Below are 25,074 nucleotides of genomic sequence, written 5' to 3' on the forward strand. Positions count from 1 at the left end.
ATTTCAGCTGATAAAATTAAAAATAACTATTTCCATTTGAACAAAACGGGCCCATCCACTAGCCATTCCTTTATTTCCCAAATCTAGCCAAAGACTTTAATATCTGACCTTATTACAAATATGAATAAAACCCAGAGACAAGAGGGACCTTCAACCCGAGTTCCTCAAATGCTATGGTTACTATCCCTACAACACACAGCATTTAAACTTATTAGTACAGCTTTAAGGTCTTTAAAAGAAAGACTGCTCTTCTCTTTTCAGCCCTGGAGCTACTTTGGCTATGCTTATTTTTGACTTTTAAACAGAATCCTAGAATGAGGTGAAAGGGAGCATAAAGATCACCTAATTCCAACTCCCTTGCCACGGGCAGGGGCTTTCCCACCTATGGCAGGAAACCAGGCCAGATTGCTCAATGCCCCATCCACTTGGCCTTGAACACTTCCAGGGATGGGGTACCCATTTCTCTGGGAAACCTGTTCAGTGCCTCACCACCCTCACAGTAAATACCTTCACACAAGAGCAAAGAGTCCCACTTTAAAAAAGTCTTTCCTTTGCCGTAATGAAGTAGAAACACATCGTAAAGAGTTAAAAATGCCCACTAACCTCCATGTGTTACAAGTTGAGTGAAAACAAAGTTAGCTTTGTTGTTTGTTTTGTTACTGTTACCTTTTTTTTTACCTTTCAGAGAACTGTGTTGGAGTAAAAAATTGCTTTCTTGTATGTCTGAACTCAACTGTTTCTTTTTATCAAAGCCTGAAAGATGTTTAATTAGTCTTCATTTGTTTAAGAACAGAGGAGGTATCTGACCAAAACAAGAGAGGCAACACCACATGTTGCAATTGTGTTTCTCTTGATAAGCCCTTAAATCTTAATTCTCTCTCTAGAAAACCCTGTACAGAATTCTGCCACATCTTGTAATTTAAACACAGCAGGTAATTTAGAACAGGAAAGAGGGCCAACAATAGAAACAAAGGACTGGAAATCATGAAGAACAATTTCAGATTCTCTGGCAAACTCATTTCATGTACCCTACCTACTACACTCTTACTGTCCTAGGCATTGGAACAGTGGCCATCACATGTCTCAGCTGTACCAAGTAAAGAATGCCAATGCTTACCTTATCATCACTTGCTTTCTATTCCTGAGCTTCCCATGTTTAGAAGAGCCCTTCAGTTTTAAGATTATGACTACAGCCATAAAAGTCAATATAAGGTACACCTTAAAATTTTCAATAAATGTACAAATCATTTATTTAAAATTCAAAACTCAGAGATACAAATTAAATACTTAAGAAACAATAAATCCAAAATGTAAACACTTATAGAAAATATATGAACTGTACCAATTTAACCACCCATCATTCTTCACAGAAAACAGCAAGAAATAGAAAGACAAATCAACACCTAATTGTTCTATTTTTTCAAATTCTTGTTTAGAGGTAGAATACTCCTGTGAAAGTCTCAAAAATTTAATTCAGTAGAATTATGCTACAAATTAATTTGGCCCATGCTTATATATATAAGTGTATATATACTTATAAATGTAGTGACACCAGAAAAAAAGATTCTTACTGAGAGCTCTTGCATAACAAATTTGGCACAGCACTTTCTCAAGAGATCAAGCACCTTTCCTGATAAATACTAGTTTAGGTTTTTGTATGAAGAAATCCTGTGCTTTTACCATTACTGAAAAAGAAAACATTTAAAAACAGGCAGAGTCCCAACTTTTTGGTAGGCATATAGAAAGCAAGTGTTTCCCAGTAACTTGTCCTAGAAAGCCAATCTGAGGGTGGGAAAAAGATGTAACTACTAAAATAAGACATTTTGAAAGACTCTATGAATACTTGATGCATATTTATTTGGGTGGCACAGTCGTCAAGAGGGGAAGTTAATACAACAGGAGAGGAAAAAAGTGTCTTTTTCACTAGCAGGGGAACTGACTAGTTTTTACATTTTATTGTCATTCAGTCAGTCTCCCATAACTGCTACAAATCTATCCTCTCAGGAAAAAATGTATCTGTGTGAGACATACTAGAACATCAAGTGCAGTAAAAATTACCCAGATAATCTCATAGGAACATATATTCCATTTTTGTTTATCAGATAACCTGCTAAAGTAGAAACTAAAATTTGAATTCTTCAGACAATATCTACAAATTCATAAAAAACCAGGAACAGTTGGCAAGCTCAAATACAAACATTATTCAGAAAAAGAACAACTTTTTATATAGAGACTGGTTGCTAAGTGCGTTATTTAAACTGCTGCATGCAAATAGTAGAACCTATGGTAGTTTAAAAAACTTAACTATCAACAGCTGTTAGGCTTCCGCAATACAGTTTAGCAAGGACTTTCTCAAGTATTTGCTGAAGGGCATTTTTGGTTTAGAAGGAGCAAAATAAAACTTGCAGTCTTAACGCCTTCTTGCTTTATGGTATATAGTACCACTTGTCCCAGCTTCAGAAAAAGAGGTGAAAGTAATTTCTGCTACAGACTAGCTGAAAATAGACTTTCATGTGCCACCTATCTTATTTGGGGCAAAACTACTTGTGTGGTGAAGTTTAAATAGTCTGAGTTATATTTATCTGATTTTTTCTGAAGCAAATTAAAGAAGCATTTGAACTGTACTCACGGCAGAGCTGGCAAGATTACCTGGCAAATAGCCAAGTTATCACTCCCACTAACACTGGAGGATCAACCCAAGACAAAACACAAGAGATAAGCTTTTCTTCTACAAAGTATATTCTTCTGCTGAACATGAAGCCTTGCAAAAGGAAAGAATACAATATTAACACAGGAAAGTTTCAGATATGTTTTAGGCTTTCCAATTCCTTTATGAAATTTCCATCATCTCCAAAGGAAAACTGTGCATCCCTATCCAGTTAAAAAAATATTACATACCTAGATTAAGGAAACTTACTTAAACAAAGATGAGTGAATGCAAAGCCATATATTAAATTATGATACTTCCACATCATGATTCTTTGAGACCTCAAAAAAGGGCTGAAAGAAGACAATTTTAAGTATACATCCAGTTTTATTCCTTATTTTTCCACTGAATCCCGCATTATGTCTTTCCCTGTATCTATTTTAATGATCAGGATGAAAATATTTTCTGTATGTACAAACTAATTACATTTAAACTTGTAAAAACTAATCTAAAACTTTACCATTCTTTGATCTCTCTATATTTACGCAACTCATCTTCTAGACATGCAAGATACTTCTCAGAATATTAGAAAAAATTTTCTAGTATTCACTGTTTCCCCAAAAAAGTAAGATAAAGCTGAATATTTGTTGGCACATGCTTCACTGTACCAACATAAAACCATTTTTGGATATGCAGGTTACACATTAATGAGGACAACAGTTGACCTCGGCATTAGTTAAAGTAAGTTGCCTTGTCTTTGTGCTTGCAAGTCCTAATAACAAAGGTAATGTCAAGAAACATCTAGGGCTTCCATAAAACATTTGCTTGTACCAAGTTTTCCCCCTCTGACAACTCCAAAATTAAATGTGTTTCACCTCTAACTGTGCAGCAAAGGTGACAATCCAAACCAGCAAAATACATATGCTCCCTTAGCACCTCCAGTAAGTGAAACAGTTATCCAGGCAGTGTTCTAGTTTCTCCCAGGTCTTGCAATAAAGCAGTCTGCCATGAAAGAGAACTTATAGCATTACACTTGACCACTGCCTCCAAAGTGCAAGATCCAAAACTGTTTCAGAAGACAGAAATAATTCCTCTCTCAATATCCAAAGAATGTATCTTTGAATTTGGGGATTTTTATGTAACATATTGACATTCAAAGAGCCACATCCTATGAACTACAGATCCTAAGCATGGCAGATTTAAAGCCAAGTTCAGCACCTTCAGAGGACAAGGGTATGATCCGGTGGACTACACATGCTTTGCCCAGCTAATCAGATGTTGTGATACATGATGCACCTGTACCATATTCAATACACAAGCACGACTGTGCTCTAAGATTTAACTGTGAATATGGTCATGCTACAAATATGCTGTGGCTACATTCAGTTAGGAAGACAGCACATTAAGAAACTACCACCCCAGTTGTTCTAGGTTTTCTTTAATGCTCCCGTATATGCAAGGCACAGTCAGAGGTCAAGCTGACTGCAGAGACAGCTCTTTGGAGAAGTTGGTGCCCTAAAACTTTTTTGGGGTAGGAGAAAAAGAGATGATGGCTACTCTATATACAGAGGCAAGCTTTATTCTTCCAAGGTGAACTTCACCGCTGGAAATATGGCTGGTACAAGTCCAGTACACCATTTATGTTCTAAATAAAGGATATTTTGAGGCATCGAACAGATACTGGCCTCATACCAAATTCCTGAGTAGTGGTAAATTTCAGTTAACCTGTGGATCCAGGGAATTACAACAAGCATGTGTCTCTGTAACTGAGAAGTAAACATTAGCAAACTACTGCAGCACTGGCCTTCCAGTACACGTTGCAAAATGCAGCATCAGCAAATGCAACCGACCCCTGTAAATCACAACATCAACTTTTATTTCACTAGTGTCCACCACAACTCACGTGGCAAAACAGATTTCCCTTGTCACTGTTGAAGTATACTAAGACACCTGATCCTTTTCCATTTAAACACCCAACATAGCAATGGCTAGGTAAGATACAAACCCTGCTGCTTTCCCAGTATTTAAGTGGAAAGCATAGCCTAGGTATCTCAGCGTATTTGCTACCAGGGAAGAAATAAAACTTTTTATCCACATCTAATGAAAATGTCAAATACCAGATATCTAGGGAAAAAAAAAAACCCAACCATAAAAACCCAACAGAAATATCAGGAAATAATTTTAAGTCACAGCATTTGCTTTTAGTATTTATACCTGTAGATAGAAGTAGTTGAGATTCATCAAACTCATTAATGTTTTGAAAGCCATGGAAATCCAAATCCCACAAGGACGCTAGCATCCTTGTGGAGCAAAACATATGCCACTACGTCTGCTGCTGTAACTCAGCAGGGCAGTCTTGGAGATGATGTTCCCAAATCACATGCCCTTCTGAAATTCTTATTTAGTCCTGGTTGCTACTGGTTCCATTTTGAGTCTTACCTGAAAAGGCAGGGAAATTCAACCCCAGGGCAAACAAAGGTCAGGGCTTGTTTGTTTGAAGCTCCCCGAGGTCTCTCTCCTGTAAGTCCTGGTTTCAGTGTGTATGTAAATGATCTAATTCCTCAACAACAGCTTCAAGTTATTTACAAAAACGTCACTAACTCACTGATTTTCTGGAATGCATCTTTGATACACTGACCAAGTTACTTTTGTTAAAGTCAAAAGAAGTCTGAAAAGCAACTTTTCATCTTTCTCAGCAGGCTGTATCCTGCCTATGACAGGATATACTGCCTGTATTGACTCCATTTCTTTCCATATCATTTGCTTCTCTTTGCAAAGTAACAACTCAATCTTTCTTTGCAGGAAAAAACCCAAACAAATACATACTAACACATTCACAAAAGTGAATTTACAGCAAACATTACCACCACCACCATCGCCCCTCCCCTCCCCCCCCCCCCCCCCAGTCTTCAGAAGTAATTTAATGGAGGCCACTTATTAGACTACCAGTTTTATGTTTGAAAATAAAGTGCATAATGATTGTCACTGAGAACTTTGCTGATTTCAGGTTAGCATAGTTAGTGTCAATCCTCAGCAACATCAATAAAACAGCAATTACAACATAAATTCATAACATGAGTCAAAATTTGAAACAGCACACATTAAAAAATAAAAGTTCTGTATAAACAGGAAAAAGTAAGAGAAACTGAAATGGAATCCCTAGTCCTTTGTGGAAATGTTCCTATTATACAGCTATCCCAACATGCAGCATCTGAAATGAAGAATCATGGTCCATTTGTTTCCCTTCTACTATTTCTGAATTCAGTTTGTAGCTTTCTGGTGGTGTCTGACAGATTTCACCTCTGACAGGGGAAGATGTGTCTTGAGGGAGCTCTACAGAGACAGTGTCAGAGGAAGAATCTTGGCTTTCTGCAGACACAGCAATTTGTAGACAGCTGCCCTCCATTTCCTCATGGCAATCTGTGTCTTCATCAGCCTCTTCCAGCTGCTGAACAGATTTTAAATACTGTTGTATCAGTCCATTGTCCTGCTCATTACTAGAGCTCTCTCTACTTTGCCCACACTCCCCAGGGCTATCCTCTACATTGGAAGAACATGCTAAAACACAATTGTTACATGGTTTGATGGTTTCCATTGAAAAACTTCCATTTGATGGTTTCTCATTTTCTTCAGCTAAGCTCTTTTCAGAGCTACATAGGTCACTAGCATGAGTCTGATTGGCCGCAGAAGAATGAAAGCCAGAATCTGGGAACTGCAACAATGACTTTTCCTGAATATCATCCTCACTAGCTGGAACTAACAAAGCAGAACTAACGGCTGGTGGGGTTTCTTGCTCCACTGTGGATGACTGAATAGGTGGTTTGGATGAGCATAAAGTACTGGCTGAAGGGATCCCAGCACCACCTAAATTCTGCATCACTGAAAGCTGCCACTGTTGAAGGGATTTCACCTGTATAGAGAAAAATTCATTATGAAATTCAACTAAACATATTTTGATTTCTACAGGATTTCTTGCATTCAGCAACCAAGCTCTAGTATAAAATCCAAGACTAAGTGACACACAAAAGGTTTCCTATACCTTTAGGGAAATTTTGTTCTCACTGTGAAATCATGTATTTTAAACCTACATGCCAAACGCTGACAGACCACACGAGCTCCCAATTCAAGTACCTGAAGAAAAATACATCTATTCTGAAAACCAGAAAGGATTTATCTGTTGTTGAGAAAACAGCCTTATTTTTGGAAGAAATAGTACACCTTATCAAAAGGTGTATTAATAACTTTTCTGCCTCAAAAATGAATTGCTCACAAGCAATACAGCTTGACATAATTTCATTGCCATGGGCATTTATCAGTCACATCATTCTTCACAGTTCTGCTTATGTTTATTTAGCTTTTCTTGCATTTTGTCTTCCTTCTCACACCAGACCACAATTTAGTCTTTAGTAATAAAATCAGCATTCTTGCACTAATGTTCTGAAGGTTATTTTCCCCCACAATATAAGTATAGCAGACAACACAGCAATAAGATTCTACTAAACCACTCAAATCATCATTGGAAAAACTGAACCATATTAACTGTCTCTTCAGGATCTACAGTAAGAAATAATGCAAATTCATGTTTAAGCAGATTCAAATTTGAATTCCAAATTAATTTTTAAGCAGAAAAACAAGAGGACTAAAATTACTTACCTGGTTCCAAAGAAATTTGACAGCTTCTTCCTGTACAAGTCTTTGCATTTTATCTTCCTCTCTTTCTTTTCTTAGTCTGCAGGAACACACATCCAAAAATTATGCAACTTAAATAAGCAACATTTGGGTCACAAGAAAAACAAGGATACATAAGAATGCCTACTTATACAACAGCAGTCCTGAAAGATACAACAGAGCCTAACATTAAGAAATTACTGCAGTCTGGCTTGCCATAAATACCCAGCTGGTGACTTCAAGCTTCCTTTTCAGTTACATTTAAATTCTGCTTTCTTTTACTGCAGCACATTTGTTGGCTGGCAATAATGTGTCTTTTTGTAAACAGAACCTGAACTCTTTAATTTTTTCCTGCACAACTATCACCTCCCCCACACCAAACAGTACTTCTTCACTTCAAATTTTGCTGTCCCCACTGATACATGGATAGAGTACAATGTGTAAGCATTGGGAGTTTCTAGAGGTTCACTAAGCATTCAACTTGATTCTCAGAACTTTTGTCATCTGTGATAGTGAAGAAAAAGAACCTGTAAAACTGACAGGTCCAGGCTCATCCAGAAAGATATTAAGTAAATCCAGAATTTTTGTCTTACAAATTGAGCAACTTTGACCATAATCTTCTCCAAACATTGATTCACAGGACCAAAAATTAAAACAGAACTAAACACAGAGCCACATTTTAAAATTGTATCAACAGAAGAATGACTCTCAATATGGACACTTGATTTCTAGATTCTGCAACTGTGAGGAGACAAGTAAAAATCCTACTCAGCAATTTCTATTTTGAAATATGCAAGTCCTGCTAATAGAAGAATAGAAAAATGTGTTCTAACCCAATTCACTTATAGAGGCACTTTGAGAGTACGTATGGCTATGTGCAAAACTGTGCTTACTTGACAGGAAGTGATCCTGTAATGTAATCAGTTTTATGCTTCTGATGCTAGGTTCTACTGTAAATAGATCAAGGCCCATCTACATCTGTTCTGAAATAGTCTGGAATGATGGTTCTATTCATACAGACTTGAAAATACACAGCAAGACTGCAACTTACTTTTCTACTTCAGCTGTTAAGTAAATGATGTGCTCCTGCATTCTGTTTAGTCGAATTTCATTCCGCACTTCCTTGGCTCGAGGATGGTGGTTCCTCGTGTAAAATCCTCTCCAGGAAGCTTGAAGCTTGGTAGCTGCTTCAGTCATCCTTTGCAGTCCAGATGCTCCTTGATCAGCTGGTGCTGCACCTTGCACAGCCAGTGGAGCAGACCTTTCTTCTGCCATCTGGTTGGGACAAAGACTTTTTACTCCCGAATCAGCCCCCAACAAGATGCTGGGATGACTGTGCAAAACTTGGCCTTCAGAGGCCCCTAAAGAGCTGCCAGTCTTTGCAGCCAGGCCAGCTGTTACTGGATCAGGAGCAGGCACCTGCAGAATCTCTTTGATATTCTCTTGTGTTTCCATACTTCCTGCTGCTCTATTAGGGTGTTCTCCTGTAACAGACAAAGCTTCTTGGTTGTTAGTTGTTACCCTACTATTAACATCTCTCACACATTCAATCACTATATTGTTATCATTTTCTAGGCCCAAATTGATTCCATGTAGCTTCAGGTCTGAAGCAGGAGACACTGGAGATAATCCTGAAGCAACTGGCATGAAAGTAGACTCTGAGGATAAAAGGCTGCTGTTTAGTTTGTCTTCATCTGTCTGTACATCTTCAAGGTGTGGCTCTTTGGGAAAGCTTCTTTCATGAAAGGTGTTCTTTACTGCATAGGAATGATCATTGTTTGCACTTGGTCCAACCCAAGAATTCCTCTGGATGACAGGTTCTAGATAGGCAGAAAGCCACATTACAGTGTTAGAGTATTTAAACAATAGTAATAGTTTGTTTAATTCATAGGTATTCCCAAATTGATTTTGACAATTAGCACCTGGGTGGGTAAGATGATCTAATGTGCTAGTAATGATGAGCATTATTTCTGTACTGGGACAACACTTACCACAGTAACATCCAAACTTGGCAAATATTGGGTACAGGAAATTGCAAAAACTGCAATTCCTTGGAGAACAAACTTGTATAAAATGGAAAAGTCGAAGTAGTAACTCTTTAGTTTGTTGGATTTGGTTTTCCACCTAACCTGTCTACTAGCATTTCAAGACACAAATAAGCATGGACTGAATTTTTTTTTAGAAACAAAGTGTAACTTCAGTTAAAAAAATCAAAGATTGATAAAATAAAACAATAACAGGGTCTTTTTCTGAAATTCCTTCCACAGTATGTAGAAATGTGTTCAAATGAATAAAAATATTTCCACAGATTAGATCACAGGTGTAGATAAGCTACTTACCCTTTTCAAGAACCATCTGTGATGGCTGGGCCAGGCCACTGTGCTCATGAGCAACTGGCACTGTTTTGCTGGGAGCAGATGCAGGTGGTTCCTCATTTTGGTTTTCATGCATCAACTGCCTCTGGTGGAGTCTAAGCACAGAGTGCCAACAAGTGATTTTATGTTTCTTTTAACCTTTCTGTATAGAAAATATCTAAAAGAAACTATGAACTATTTCAAAATAAACAAGCTATCAAAACATTCTAAACAAGAGGCTAGTTATGCAGACTCCTGAATGCACAAGACACTAACAGCACTACTCACAAAGCAGGGGATTGCAGTCTTTTCCTGCTCCCCTTCCCCTCTTTCTTCCTTACTTGTACCAAAAAAAAAAAAAAAAAAAAAAGAGAGAGAGAAAAAGCCCTTCATATGCAATTCTGACTATAGAGTGAAAACCATGAGGTATCTCTACCAACAAAGAAGGTATGCAGGTATTTTAAGTGTGTAATGTGGAATACAGTACATGAGTAGGTACAGGAGTTTGAGGAATGGTACGAGTATCTTTTACATTTCAAAGTGAGTAAATTGAGGAATAGGTGTTCCTGTTACTAAACGGCCCAAAATCCTAGTACAAATCAATAAATACTGGCACAAAAAAAAACCCATCCTTACAAACTCAGAGAACACACAGGTTGTTTCAGCCTAGCTAAATTAGAAATTCAGGAGGCAGAGGACAAAGTCAAACTGTCATATAAACTATATAGGCATGTGCATATATACAGCTGAGGATTTGGGGGGATTGCTTTTTCTAGTAGGGTTTTTTTGGCTTGGTTGTCGAGGGGCTTTTTAATTCTTAAAGAGTTATATTTAGCAGAACAACTTCCTGAATTTTCCCCAGAAACATGTGAATGCCAGAGCGCTTAGCTAGAGATTCCAAAGTCAAGATGCCTTGACAGCACCTTCTCCTCAGAAACAGCTACGACATTTCTTCAATTTCCTCCTGGAGGCCAATTTACACTTGCAAAGTGGGCAGGAACTCCTTCCAGATACTCCCAAGTTTACAGTCCTTTTGATGAGATACCCTTCTGCTAACCACAACACTTTTGTCACTCAACTTTTTAACCATACCATGCCACTTAGGTAGCCTGCTCCTGGGGGCTGAATTTTCTGCTTTTTCTGCAAGAAAAAGTTTGTCAGTAGGTCCTGGGGAATATAATAACTTGTATTGCTTTGTTTTCTGGCTTTTAACCAAAACTAGCTCACCTTCACATGGACCAAAAACACACCATGATAACTCTACTCATCTATTTGCACAGACCTTAGCACAACAGCTACTGCTGGCAGAACCAGCAGGCTCTCCAGAGGCCTCTGCTGACAAACCTCAGATGCCTGATACAGATGGACAAATGCATTACTGGGAACAGTGTCCCTCAAAGGACAACCTTAACTTTAAAACCAAGAAAGAACATCCCAACAATAAAAAAGTGGCTAATAGACCAGTGTACCACAATAGTCCTTTATTTACACTTAGAACAAAAGCTAAGCTCCTTTTTGAAATTTTCATCATTTTTGTGTGGCAAAAAAAATCCCATCCCAGTATGCAGTTTATTTATTTTAATAACACTTCTGCAACAAATTACCTTCAGTGTCCTACAAAGCACAAACTAAAAAATATAATGAATTTTCCATAAGATGGTCCAGAAAGCAGGAAAATACCCCTGCTGCTGGTGCCTTGCCTCTCATTCCTGTCTCAGGACACATCCTGTTCCTCCATGATACTTTGCATCCCCAGCCCTCACTGCTACTTTGAGATACTTAAAATGAAATCTTACAACATCTAACATATCAGATACATAATTATGTTCGTAGTTACATCCCCTAAGAAATAAACTAAATTCTAACCTTTGCTTACTCAGTATTTTTTCCAGTTTGGCATCCTCTTCAGTCTGGAGTCCACATGCAGATACAAGAGGACAAACAGTAGCCAAGTACTGAACTAGCTGAACATGCTGCCCAGGTCGATAGGACCTTCCTTTCCCTTGACTGTAGAGCCATTCTGCTTTCAAACTGTTAGGAAGGGAGAAAATAGTTAAATAAATGGCACCTTTAATAAATGGCATAGAAACAGTAACCCTGTTTTCACTACTGTTCTTCTAGTGGGTACCCAAGAGCTAATCTACAAATCTAAGCAAAACTTGGAACATGTGCAATGCCCAGGGGAAGTGGCAATGTCATTACCAGAAAAATGAGTAATGTATTCATTCACTTAAGCATCAATGAAACAAACAAACAAAAAAAAAACAAAAAAAAACCACTTGCCCAAAACTGAGCAGTCTCTGCTTTGTGTGTAGTTTTTGAGCACTGAAAACACATTTGTCTCAATGAATTTATCAGCAAAGCTTTCATACAGAGATGCTCACAAAAACATGCAAAACAGACACAGAGCAAATATTGCTAAGAAGTATTCAACAAGTCTGTTTTTCCAATTAATTTCTGCCAGAGAATATTTAATATCATACCTCTACGTGTGATAATACAGTTAATACAGAACATCCCATTAATCATTAAAAAATGTCTAGAATTCTAACAGGCAACTTTCCTGAAAAGTAATAGCATGTTACAGTGAAAGAGAAATAGAATTTCTTTACCTTTGACCAAAAAAAGAGCACCTTTTTATTTTAGTAACAGGGAAAAAGGACATTAATGTCCTAGAATATGTTAATGTTCTGGACTGGAATATGCTTACATTGGGTAATACTTGTCCTTGGACTGTTTTGATGTTAACAACTTTGTCATGCAGCTATCATAATGATATAATGAGCACAGTGATACAGTAACAAGTAATTTGAGCAAAATATTATCTAACTATGTGATAACAAAAAAAAGCCAAATCTAGAAAAGCACACGCAAATCATGCTTTTTATATAAGGAAACATTTGAGCTTCTCCCAAGACAAGAGCTTCAGCTCCTGCTGATTGTCACATTCTGCAAAGTCAAAGAGGCTGTATAGAAAAGGTACCAGACCACTGATGAATTGCTACCACAGTTTTGCTTTGTAGAAGTGCTTCTGTAATCTGAGCAACAAAACAAAAGCTTAACTTCCTACTTCTATCTAAGCAAACTAAATCATAATTCTAGTGTAACAGATGAAAAATTTAGCTAAAGCAATTTTAGCTTAGCCAAACTTCTTGTAATAATTTTAGAGATTGAATAATACTGTTATGTCACCTTTCCTTCTGAGAAATCACATATCCATCAAGAACTTTAAGGTTCAGACACCAGCTGACAATATAAGGCCTGTAGTCAAAGCCAGGGACAGAAGGTGTGGCCATCACACAAGGATTGTTCATAATTGACAGCTGTTCCAACTGGCAAAAAGGGGCCAGGAAATAAACCTCGAGAAAACAAGATACATTTGTTAATTTAGCAAAACATTCCACATTTCTCCTAGCTAGAGCTGGACAGCTCATGCCAAACAATAGAATGACAAGTAAAAATCACCTTCCATTTTTGAACAAGGAGGACTACAAAGGACCTTCTCTCAACTACTGCCATTTCCCATTAATTCTTCTGTAAGTGCTATTAGTCCTTGGAAAGTATTACCTTCTCCTAAAATTTTAGAATGGGTCTTGTTGAGGGTTAGTTCTTTCCTTTTTTTTTTTCCCTCTGTGGAATTTTCCCCATTGTCATGCTAAGATACCTGTTGACTGGGCCCTGGTGACAAGGGGGAGGGGACGGGAGGGAAGAGGGAAGCCCGGCGAGATTCAAACAGCCAGAAGAGGAAGCGGAAGGCTGGGCCTCGGCCCATTTCCCCCGCGGAGTTCGGACGAGAAGGACGATCGCCGCTGGTGTCCCATCCCTGCGTCGGGAAACCACCATCGGACACTGCCCTGCTGCCTTCTCGCTGTGAACTACCACCATCCAGCATTCTACTGAGCACCGGGACCGACACCGTGAGCGGAGAGCTCTCTCTCCATCTCTCTCTCCCCCTGGGACAGCTCTGCCATCACCCCCAGCCCTCCTGCAGCTCTGCGGGACCCGCCCGCCCCCAGCGCCGGGAACTGCAGCTCAGGGAAAAGGTGCCTGCAGCCAAAAAACACTGGGACTGAGTTACTGTTCTGTTTGTGGGTAATTTCATAGCTGTTGTTGTTCTTGTTTGTCGTGTTAGATATACTAGTAAAGAACTGTTATTCCTACCCCCATATCTTTGCCTGAGAGCTCTCTTAATTCCAAAATTATAATAATCGGAAGAATCACTTTTTTTTCAGTCCAAAGGGAAGCTTCTGCTTTCCTTAGCAAACACCTGTCTTTCAAACCAGGACAGGGCTTTATGTATAGAAAGGTGTAGTACTTCCATGATTCCAGTTTACTACAAGAGTTGTTGGATTTTGAAAACAAACAAAGGAAAGCAGAAAAAAAAAAAAAGGCAAGCCAAAAAGCTGGAGAAACCCTGTCCTGTTTTGAAAAGAAATTATTACCTAAAACATTTTCTTCTGACATGAAATCCCAACCAAGAGTTTTGGCTTCTACTTACAATAAATCAAACAAACAAAATTAAAGTCACAGGCAGATTATTTCTCTTGCACAGTGTTTGAAAAATAGGTCAGTGGCAACAAGTGCAACTCAAACCTCTGTTCTAATCACAGCAGCTGCAGAACCTCTCTGCAGCAGTTAATCAGCTCAGGTTTCAACTCTCAGGCAACCACAAAAGGTTAGGCCTAAATGTAACATCATTGAATAATATAAAAACCTAACAGAAAAAAAGCAAATTTCTTTCCAGACTAAATTTTAAAACATATCACCTAGCTTGTGCAGCTAATGCATACACTGTTATTGCGTATAAACAACTGAACTATTAAAAGTTGGGTTGTTTCAAAGAAGAGAGCACATTTTCAGTTAAAACCTCAAAAAAAAATGTTTCAACTTCCTTCTTTCAGTCTACCTAAAGACAGGGTGATCTGTCTTCTGTATCTTACCTCATTTAAGTCTCCGATTTCATTTTCTGCCAAAGATAAAACAGTCAAACTCTGAGGTAGGCAAACAGGGGCAGTGCGAAGTGAAGTTATAATATTTCCATGTAGCAACAGAGTCTATAAAATAAAAATACAGTGATGAAATGAATGTTTGATCAAAACCCAGAGATTTCTTTTTCAGGCATCATGTGACAAAAATACATGCAAAAGAACTGTAAGTAAGGCTTTCTTTTCACAGTTATCAAAAATGCATTTGGGAACATTTTACTCTACAGTCTGCATGCTGGAAGAGTTAACAGCATGTTTAGTTTTGATTCATGATGGGAGATAAGAGAACAAAGAGCTACGAAGAAGATATCACCATCATATCTTTATCAAAATCATTAGAGTGAAACAGAAAAATCACTGCCTTGGCTCCTGCAACTTGAAAACAAGGAAGAAAATATTTACACACTTCCCTCTAGAAATTACAGTCAATAAATTAAAATGCTCTAAAAGCTAGTGTTCAAAAGGCAGCGATTTTCAAAGCAAACTTCTTTGTGCATATAAGGCAACAAAAACAGATAGAATAACATCTACCTTCAGTGAGGTAAGCTTGGAGAGATCGCCTAACTGAGCTATGTTATTGTCTGACAGATCGAGATGCTGAAGAGACAGACAGGAATTGATCTGTTCGATGATCTACAAAAATAAAGAAATCAGTTACTCACACTAACTCTTTTTTAGTGACTAAATAAAATCAGCTATCAATAATTAGAAATTTTGACAGATAAAAGAACCCACTAGCTAAGTAACACAAAATAAAAACCATGTTTTAATACAGTTTTATTTTAAAGATAATAATTACTTTTCCTACTTTAGAGACTACTTCCTTATCTTCATTTAATTTTGATATCAAACCTTTTATGTTTTCCCTAGACAACTCTACTCCAAAAGCTGCCCTTTTCTATTTCATAAGCCAGTAGACACAAAACATTAACATTGTTGCTCCAATCAAAACATATTTAGATTTCTTTGCAGCATTTTCCAAGTTTCTATAACACAAGATTCTGGTAAATGCAACAGACTAAATACTGTACCTTAAGGTTATTCCCTGCCAAATTCAGCCATTCCAAGTGCACCAAATCCTTCAGCCCTTCCACGTACCCAATACTATTATGAGGCAAATTGAGCACTCGGAGCTTGGTCAGTTTTGCTACACCCATCATTCGCACCAAACGGTTGTTGGCTACAGAGAGCTGCAGATGGACACGTGGAAGAAACAGTTTTAACTAATTATGCAGACAGAATAAGATTTTACTTCCAGCAGATAAAAATCTACTCCAATAGATACTTGTTCAATCTATGTATTTGATTTTCAGGTAAATAACACAGACAAAACATACACTTCCAGATATACAAACATTTTCAGGTAAATAACACAGACATTTCCTACAAGAGCCAGGAAATAAATTACTGATCAAAGAATGTAAGTCCTCACAGCTCACTCCACAAACTTAAGAGGAAATTCTCCTAGCAATAGAATAGAATAAAGGGAAAAGAATGAGGAATTGTCATATGAAAATGAAGCCTGAATATCAGAATTGCCAATTCATCGTACAAAATTTTACCCCATTCCTGGCGCAAAATTGCACTTACTGTCAATATGGCAGAGGACAAAATGTATTTTACACCATTCTCAAACAGGTCCTGTGCTAACAGAACTGTAAACCACAAACTTTTTAAAGGTAAATCCTGATTAGACATACGCTTCAGTAACATGACCACCAAGCTGGCAGTGGGGTGAAGGTATGTTGTAGCAACAAAACCCACCTCTGCCAACTCAGCTATCTGGTCTGAAGAAGTTATCAGGCAGCTTCCAGCCTATCCAGAAGAACTTGCAGTGATAATACAAAGTTATTTTTAAGGTTACAAAGCTCATGTACTCAAAAGCTAAGAAGTATCAAAATTTGAGTTATCAGTGACTTTTCCAAGTGTTCTTAAAATGTCCCTCCCCCGCTAGGATTTATTTAGCTAGTTTTTAGTTACCCAGGTAATTCACAAAAACAGCCTTCTCCACTATCAACTGCAGACCTCCACTGAAAATAAATCTTTCTACTTTAGTCAGCCATCATTACTTTTCCTGTGAAGACAGTAACTGCAAGCTTACTTAAATTACATAATATGGCCTGAAGATGCTAACATCATAGCACCATCATTTGATAACAATTTCAAATCAAGTAACACTGACCTGCATCAGATTCCTGCATTTCTCCAAGTGTTCCAATTTAATTAACTGATTTTTGTCCAGAATCAGAGTCTGAGTATCCGAATCACAGGGCAAGGTTGGACCCAGTTTTTGCAATCCTTGACCTGAGCAGTTGATTACCAAGCCTTAGAATAAAAAGGAGGGGAAAAAAAAATAGCACCACAAAGTTTATATACAAGAACATGTACTGGAAAAGCAACGCAAGATAAAAAGATCTGTTTTATAATAGAAGCAGATAATTTGGAAAAACATATTAACTTTCTTTTCTATGTAAAACTTAAGCAAATTACTTCCATTTGAACACTTTAAGAGTAACTGATCCAGTTACTGGAAGATCCACATACCAGACAGACACTGTCCCAGTCAAAAATTCTGGCAGGATTCTGGCAAAGTCACAACAGATTCTTTGAAGTGAGATGCAGCAAAATTTTGGTAGCTAAATTTAAAGGTGTGATCCTCAAAACCCCAGATTTCAAAAGAACTTAAATTTTTAAATTAATCAGAGAATTTAAATGTTGAGCAGCTTGACAACTAAGTATGTGTAAGTATTCTATCTAAACTAAGAAGCCATGCATGCACCCATACTACAGTACTGGGGGCATTGGGAGGAACAAACTCTAAATGGGCTAGCATACCATTTAAATAATGCAACATGCAATTCAAATGTTCCATGTGAAAAGGGTTACTATGTAACATTAAATGGCAAACATTTGCCATCCACAAGGAGTTTGAACCACTGGGTACCGAAAGTGACACCTGATAATCATAGTAATTGTCATACATTAAGCCTCTGCTGTGTATTTGATGCACAAACATCACGGTAGTTCCCCTAATTCCCTTCTCCCTTAATATGTGTCCAGTAAATAACGCTTCCTTTTTCAGCAACACATCCCAAATAGTGTTCTCACCCTAATAAGCTGCACATATTAATATTACTTTTTACAGGTTCTTAGGATGTAGCTATTGTATGGATGAAGACAAACATTTTTTGTGTACCATTTTGTCAGCTAGAGAACATGCATTTCTAAAATATTATGTCTAGTGACATTTATTACATTTCCATTGTTTTTTTCAAATACACAGTTGCCCCAAGATCTTTGGAGAGCAGCAAGGCAGAGCCAGCAACCATCACACTCCTGTCTTTGCACATTCAGGGACAAAATATTGTTTCTCCCTCAATTAGTCAATTCTGCAACCGCTTGGTCACTTTAACTGAACAGAGAAACTTTGCATCTGCTCATTCATCCAAGGGTGCGTTACAAAAATTCACAACTGGCCCCTCCAACCTAGGAGAGAGGCAAAGACCCACAGTACTGACTTGCAAGAGAAATGCTTTTATTCATGCACGAGGTGTCCCATTCAAACTGGGGCATTCAGAATGTGACTTTAAGCATGGTTCTCATAGATTCCCAGCATTTAAGTATAACGTGATCCAATTGTTAGGTAATACACACAACCTTTTGCAAAGAACCTGTATTTCTATGGCGACATCATCCACCTACTTCTCTACTGAAGGAGACCTCTCTGCAGTCAGACTTGCTATAATCACTTCTCCATTATGCTAGACAAAGGAAGGTTTTCACAGAGGTGTTAAACGAGCTAGTGTGCTGGCGTTACCTCTCATGTCCGGGGGTAATGAGGACCTTCAAGATTTAGAGAAGCATAGGGCCCTCTTCCAACATCCTCTGTCCTTCTCCATGCATCAAGCTTTGGTTTGCTTGCTTAAGCACGGCAGCTCAGTATACAGCACTAATTACATACACACGTATAACTCCACGAAATTAATACGATTCCATTCTACAAAGACTCATAATACCTGCGAAGCGAGATTTTCCTAACAGGCTATCAGGATCCAGGGAAACATTTCAAAATTGCTTATTTCTCGTTTAGCAGCAAGGAAGGAACTACGGCGCTGTCTCCGAGACCTCTCAGCCCACCCCCCTAGGGAAAACGGGCCCTATATCATTCGAATCCTGGCCTATAAAGGTTCTGCAAGGGTGAGGGATCCTCTAGCACGATGGACAGCCGTTCCGTCTTGCCCCGAGCCGGAGGCGCTCCTCAGGGCGGGAAGCGGTGCCCGCGCCGCCCCCACCTCCCCGCGCTGCCCCGGCCGCTTCCAGCCCCCTCAGGGGCCAGCTGAGACCAGGGGCAGCGGAGCGGCCGAGCCGGCCCCTCAGCCCAAGAGGAAGGAGCGCCTCCGCAGTGCCAAGGCCCCCGCGCCCCTTCGAGTGCCACACCGCCGTTCAGGGATACGCAGCCCCCAACATCCGGCTCCGCCGGCACACGGCACCCATCTAGTGCTGCCCTTACCCGCTCCGGCCGCCTCATCCCCCGCCCTGGCCGCAGCACCGGCTGCCGCCATGCCCCGCGCTTGACAACACCACCAGGCAACCGAGCGCCAGGCGCTGACGGACCGGGCCGCTCCGCCACGGAAGCACCGCGTCCTTTATGCTGGGTAGAGCAGCAAGTCCCGCGTCCGGGGCTGCGCCACGGTAACCAGGGTAGCCTGGGCGAGCGGGCGGGCTAGCGCTCCGCGAGGTCCCCACCGTGCGGCCGGGGCGGTGCTGCCCGGCCCTGCCCTTCCCTCCCGCTCCGCTCCCGTCGGGCCCCGCGCGCCGCTCCCGACACCGCCTCCCGGCGTCCTGTTCGCCTCTCCGGCCCCTCGCAGCTGCCGCCATCATGAAGTGAGCGCCCCATCCGCCGCTATCCGGGCCCATCCGCCGCGGGGAGGCTGCCGGGGGGCCCAGGCCGCCTCTCCCGGCCACCCGCGCCCTCCCCTAACTCTTCTCTCCCGCGCAGGGTCGAGCTGTGCAGCTTCAGCGGGTACAAGATCTACCCGGGCCATGGCCGCCGCTACGCCCGCACTGACGGGAAGGTAAGGCCGGGGCGAGCCCCCCGGGCGGCGGCGGGAGCGGGCCCTGCGGACGGAAGGGCGCTGCGGCCGGGAGAGCGGCCGGGCGGTATGCGGGGAGTGGGGGCGGTAGTATTTATGTGGCGTCTGCCTGAGTCGATCGTATTGAGCCGTGTGAGAATAGCATGGGTGCGCAAGTGCCGTGGCTGCTCCGCAGGTGATCCGTGCTGCGCTGTACCTTGGAGTTGGAATTTTGAATGCAGTTTCTAAAGAGAGTCTTAGAGCAGCGGGTGTAAATTACCAAAGTTGTGTGGAAAGTGTTGATTAGACGTCCTGCATCATATGCTAAGATTCGCTGGAGCCAGCAGCTGGTCTTCCAAATTAATTGAGTAGAAATCTTTGGTGTAAAATAGAGTGGAGAACCCTTTCAAGCTATCATGTCATATGTAGACAGGATTAACCTTGCTTGTGAAAGGAGGGCTTGGCTTTTGAGTATCCCAGTACAGTCATCTTTCTCTGTGGAATTCCCTGCAAAATGACCAGGAGATAGACTGGTTGAATCCTTGTGAGCACTTCTGAAAATTAGGCTGTACTTTAAATGGAATTATATAGCTAATAAGAAACCTGCTTGCGCAGATTAGACAAACAGGTTAGTGTCACTAGGCAAGAAGGAATAAGGTGGAGCATTGGTCTCCCTGTGTTCCCTCAGCAAAGTTTTGAGTCACTCCCACATACAGGAAGTATATTGTTGCTTGAAGACAGACACTTAGCAAGTGTGATACTGGACACAGCTATTTATGCTGAGTCTGAATTACACAACAGCACTGGATGCAAGTGGTAATTTGAACTATTTTCAGAAAAATAAAGGTACTTTAGAATGCCTTACAAGACATCCGTTTGACCAGTGTAACAAAATGCAAAACTTTAGATTTCTTGAATTATCTTCTAAAAATTTTAATAGTCAGAGTTAATAGAGTTTTAATAGTCTGTCAAAAACATCAATGCCAAAAAACACTAACTTAAAGAATACTTAATGCAAACTGATAATATCTTTCATGGAAACAAAGCTTACACAAAACATTTTGCCTTCTCAGGTTTTTCAGTTCTTGAATGCAAAATGTGAGTCTGCATTCCTTTCCAAGAGAAACCCTCGCCAGATCAACTGGACTGTTCTGTACAGGCGTAAGCACAAGAAGGGACAGTCAGTAAGTACATACCAGCTAATGCCACTATACGCTGGTGACCAAAAGATGTGGTCGCTGGTCTGTTAGAGGTCACTCAGGTGTGCCACTGTTCAGCAGAAGTATGACCCAAGTCACCAGGAGTGCAGTTATATGAGTTTATACACCACTTCAACAAAAGCATTGTATTGTGTTGTAGCACTTCTTTGAGGGACCCCTCAGAGCCACTGTATGTTCAGAAGATTTTAATAACTGTAGGAACGGCACATGTTTTTAAAAGTTTTTTTTAGGGGAGGTGGGTTACACTATTTAATATGCAGACTTACTAAAAGTTTGGTCTTGTAAACTCGCTAAATGGTGACAGCATAGGGAGCTGATTTTGGGGTTAGAGGGGCAGGGATGGCACTCCTGATATACTCTCCTTGAAAACTGGGCTGTATCTTAGCATGAGGTCTTTCCTATGTAGCTGTCATTGCAGGAATAGGATAAATCATGAAGGCATGGAGCATGAGGCATGCTACTGTGCTCTTATTTAAACTTACACAGGAGAGGAACTTTGAGAGGGGCTTCTAGCTGTGCAATAAGTCAGTGTTCTTGCCAGTTTGGTTGAAGAAAGAAAGTTGATACATGATGGTTTACACTGCTGCCCAGCACCTGATCCACTTGAACAGGTGTGGAGTATCTTCCTTTCAGAAGACACCAATGAAGGTTAATCTTTCCCCTTTTTTCTTCTGGCAGTTAGAGAGGGCTGAACTTCTGACATTCTTTCAAAATAATTTTTTTCATACTTTGCTGTAGAAACCTAGAAGATACAGGGGCTAACCTGTGTGTCTCCAACACTGATAGTTGTACAGCTGGGGAGCCAACTAAGGATTGGTAGTAACACACTATGAAAAGTACAGGATGTGGCTGGAGAAGGGGCCATATGGAGGTAGGGCAGCACTTTACTGTACCCAACCAAAGGATTCTTTAAAGTGAGGAGTAAAATTATACTTCAGTGTACAGCTTTAAATAGCTTCAATTTGAGTAGCAGCTTGTTTCTCTAATTGTCTTTAGCCGTGTATTTAATGTCTTGTGATGCTAACTGTGTTTGTCTCCTGCCCTCTTAGGAAGAGGTCCAAAAGAAGCGCACACGCCGTGCTGTGAAGTTTCAGAGAGCCATCACTGGTGCCTCTCTAGCTGAGATTATGGCCAAGCGAAACCAGAAGCCCGAAGTACGAAAGGCACAGAGGGAACAGGCTATTAGGTGAGAAGTCAGATCAATGGAGCTTTCAGAGTTACTTTTCATACAAAAGCTTAAACTCTAGGTGAGCTCTGTGTTTTATAAGATTTTTGGTGGCTTTTTTTGTTTGCTTTAAATCTGTATATTTGTATGTAATACTGAGTTATCTTGAGAGATAGTGGCAGCAGAGAAGGGTCTCTCTTTGTTTTTTCCATTTATACTTTTGTCACTCACAATTCTGCTGTCTCTGTAGAAATCCCCCCCAGGGGATAATGAGTGTAGATGAGAAATCTGCAGTAACACATTCCATTCCTGATCTTGGGAAGCTCTTACAGTGCTGAAACAAGGAAACAGTGAATGGCAGACATGGATAACTTCCTCTTTTTCTGTGAATTAACAGGGCTGCAAAGGAAGCCAAGAAGGCTAAGCAGGCAACCAAGAAAACAGCTGTTTCTGCTGCAAAGGTGAGATGCAGGATATAGAATGGAATACACCATGTTGTAACATGACACACGTCTTGCTGTGGCAATTAATTGGAAATTCATTTCTGTTTTGAGGAAGCATTTTTTAAACTTTTTGATGTGAAAGCTGGACTTTTATACTGAAGTAAAGCATACTCAAACAGCTGCACAGAATGAATCTTTTTTACAGAATAAGTAAATATTACAGTAAAACAATTCTCTGACCTAATATCAGAGAGAATTAATAGATAAAAACTTGTCTGAATGTGACATCATTATCTAGGAACTTGGTAACAATATACTGATGAATGCTACCGTGTGTTTAATTATCATTTATGAATTAATACCATTTGTTGGCTTAGTGTCATGTGTGTAAACATCCCTTAACACGATCTCAATATTACAGATTGCAATTCTAGTCTGATCTTATTTCTGTCAGGAATATATACGCTTTTATGACTGTGGATAAATAGCTTGTTTTCACTCATACTTCATTATTTCTCTACAGGCTCCTACGAAGGCAGCACCTAAGCAGAAGATTGTGAAACCAGTCAAGGTTTCTGCTCCCCGTGTTGGTGGAAAGCGCTAACTTGCCAAACTGTTGGTCATGCTGAATAAACATCTGATGGAATTCCATTACTTGTGCCATGGTCTGCTTGGCTTTATGAGATATACTGAAGGGAAAGAATCTGTGAAATAACCACGTCTGGGTTTTGCAGACTGAAAAGCATCCACCTGCCATAAAACACTTTGTTTCTTAGACAATCTGCTATATTAGCATACGTTTCCCCAGTCTTCACTGAGTGGCTCAGGTAGCAGGGTAGATGGAGCTGATATTTGAGGAATGTACTTGCCTGCAGGACAGAACAGCACCTAAGTTTATTCTGCATCTATGACAAATGACATAAAACGTTTTCTAAGCTCAGAAATAGAAGCTAAAAGGGGGTGTGAAGCAATGCCACCTGTAAATGACTTCTAGAAGTCCTGCCTTGTGGAATGCATGTAGCAAGATACAGAGAATGAAATAAGGAAAAGGTTAAAAAAGGGAATGAATGGATGGTTTCACAGACTGCATGGCTGTTACACTTACAAAGATTCAGATGCAACTTCTGGGTCAGGAAGTTAACAAAATTATGAATTATTGGAAGCTGTTGTCAGGAAAAGGAAGCCTGTGAAGACTGAATGGGTTTCAAATGCAGCTGATGTTACACAGTTAAAGCTCATTTAGCTTCATATTTAACTTGCTGAATGCAGCTAGAGGTTGGTTCCTTTAGTAATTTTCCACCTTCCCACTGCTTAGAGGGATTGGAATTCCTCTGTGCCTAAGTAACTGCAGTGTACAGACAGTGTGCCCAAACTTTGGCAGTTTTGTTGGACCGCAATAGCCTCGACAAACAATGTCTGGACTTACTAGAATCAAAACAGAAACCAAACCTTCACTGTTTTCTGGATCAGTTACTTTTCTGTTGATACTTGGAGGGCTTGGTTTGTTATCTTACACCAGTTAAGAAGATGGCTGTGTTACAACTTCTCCAGTCCTGAGCTTGAAAAACAATGGCTGTAATGAGCACTGTGAGTTATGGGCTATACTTATACATTGTCTGGGTTTTAGTGGGTCTGGATGAAGGCTACAACCCATTTAAAAGGTCTAACTTGGTGATATTAATGGAATTCGCACCATTATCTTCAAAACAATTTACTTTTTACTAATAAAAACAAAACACAGCATTACTTATGTTTAGAATTAAATTGAAAGATTTTACTGGTTAACACATTTGAAAATGAAGGAGCAAGGGGGGAAAGAAGAAGAAAAATTACCGGTAGTTAGCAGGGAAAGGAATTTTTAATAATTCAAAACTGAAGGCTGAAAACACCTCTGAAAATGACTGGTGCTAGTGGTGATTATAAAAATCACATCAGTGTCTTGTACAAGGCACCTGATACCCCAAATGTGTCCTTGTGAATGTTTTCAGCTAAGCTGAAAACCAAGATGACCTACCATCTGCTTCAAATACCAGTAACGATATACATAGCAACTGACTGGCAGATATTACTAATTAATAGATTAGTATTTGTTGATGCTTTGAAGTTTGCAGGCTTTGGCTGCCTGGTCACTGCAGTGGTGCACAGAAGTGCTTCACAGTTATTTTTCCTTGCTGTTTTAGCTCAAGTTCTTACTGATGTGGTAAAAAGTAAAGAATAACAGCCCATCAGGTTACTCCTCTCATAAGCTATGCATCGAGTGAGGCAGGCTGTTCAGAACTGGTGTAACAGCAGGTTATTCATCTCTAACATAGATATAATAGAATGAATTGGTGTGGAAATTAATACAAGCCCTTGTATTTTACCTAATGCAATGTAATCGATCCTATATCAAGTATCTGTCAGAAAAAAATTGAGCACCTAAGTTTGTCACAGACCCACAGAATAATTTGGGTTCAAAAGGACCTCCAGAAGACGTCAACTCCTTGTTCAAAAGCGTGTCTGTTTAGATGACATTGCTTA

The 25,074-nt window shown here is 39.9% G+C and overlaps 2 protein-coding genes across 2 annotated transcripts; one reads left to right on the forward strand and one right to left on the reverse strand.

The window, feature by feature from the left end:
* Nucleotides 1-5,591: 5,591 nt before the first annotated feature.
* Nucleotides 5,592-19,242, reverse strand: CEP97 (centrosomal protein 97). Its single transcript, XM_062512193.1, has 11 exons — nt 19,165-19,242; nt 16,837-16,979; nt 15,686-15,844; nt 15,186-15,287; nt 14,610-14,723; nt 12,862-13,028; nt 11,536-11,700; nt 9,655-9,785; nt 8,367-9,135; nt 7,301-7,376; nt 5,592-6,557 (listed from the first exon to the last, which is right to left on the reverse strand). Exons 1-11 carry the CDS (start codon nt 19,214-19,216, stop codon nt 5,832-5,834), a joined length of 2,604 nt encoding a protein of 867 aa, XP_062368177.1. The 5' UTR covers nt 19,217-19,242; the 3' UTR covers nt 5,592-5,831.
* A 191-nt stretch (nt 19,243-19,433) lies between these two features.
* Nucleotides 19,434-23,205, forward strand: RPL24 (ribosomal protein L24). Its single transcript, XM_062512205.1, has 6 exons — nt 19,434-19,538; nt 19,654-19,729; nt 20,800-20,910; nt 21,996-22,132; nt 22,509-22,572; nt 23,078-23,205. The coding sequence occupies exons 1-6, from the start codon at nt 19,534-19,536 to the stop codon at nt 23,156-23,158; spliced, it is 474 nt and encodes a 157-aa protein (XP_062368189.1). The 5' UTR covers nt 19,434-19,533; the 3' UTR covers nt 23,159-23,205.
* The last annotated feature ends 1,869 nt before the right edge of the window (nt 23,206-25,074 follow it).

This window comes from Cinclus cinclus, chromosome 2 (genome assembly GCF_963662255.1).
Source record: "Cinclus cinclus chromosome 2, bCinCin1.1, whole genome shotgun sequence".
NCBI classification, from domain to species: Eukaryota; Metazoa; Chordata; class Aves; order Passeriformes; family Cinclidae; genus Cinclus; species Cinclus cinclus.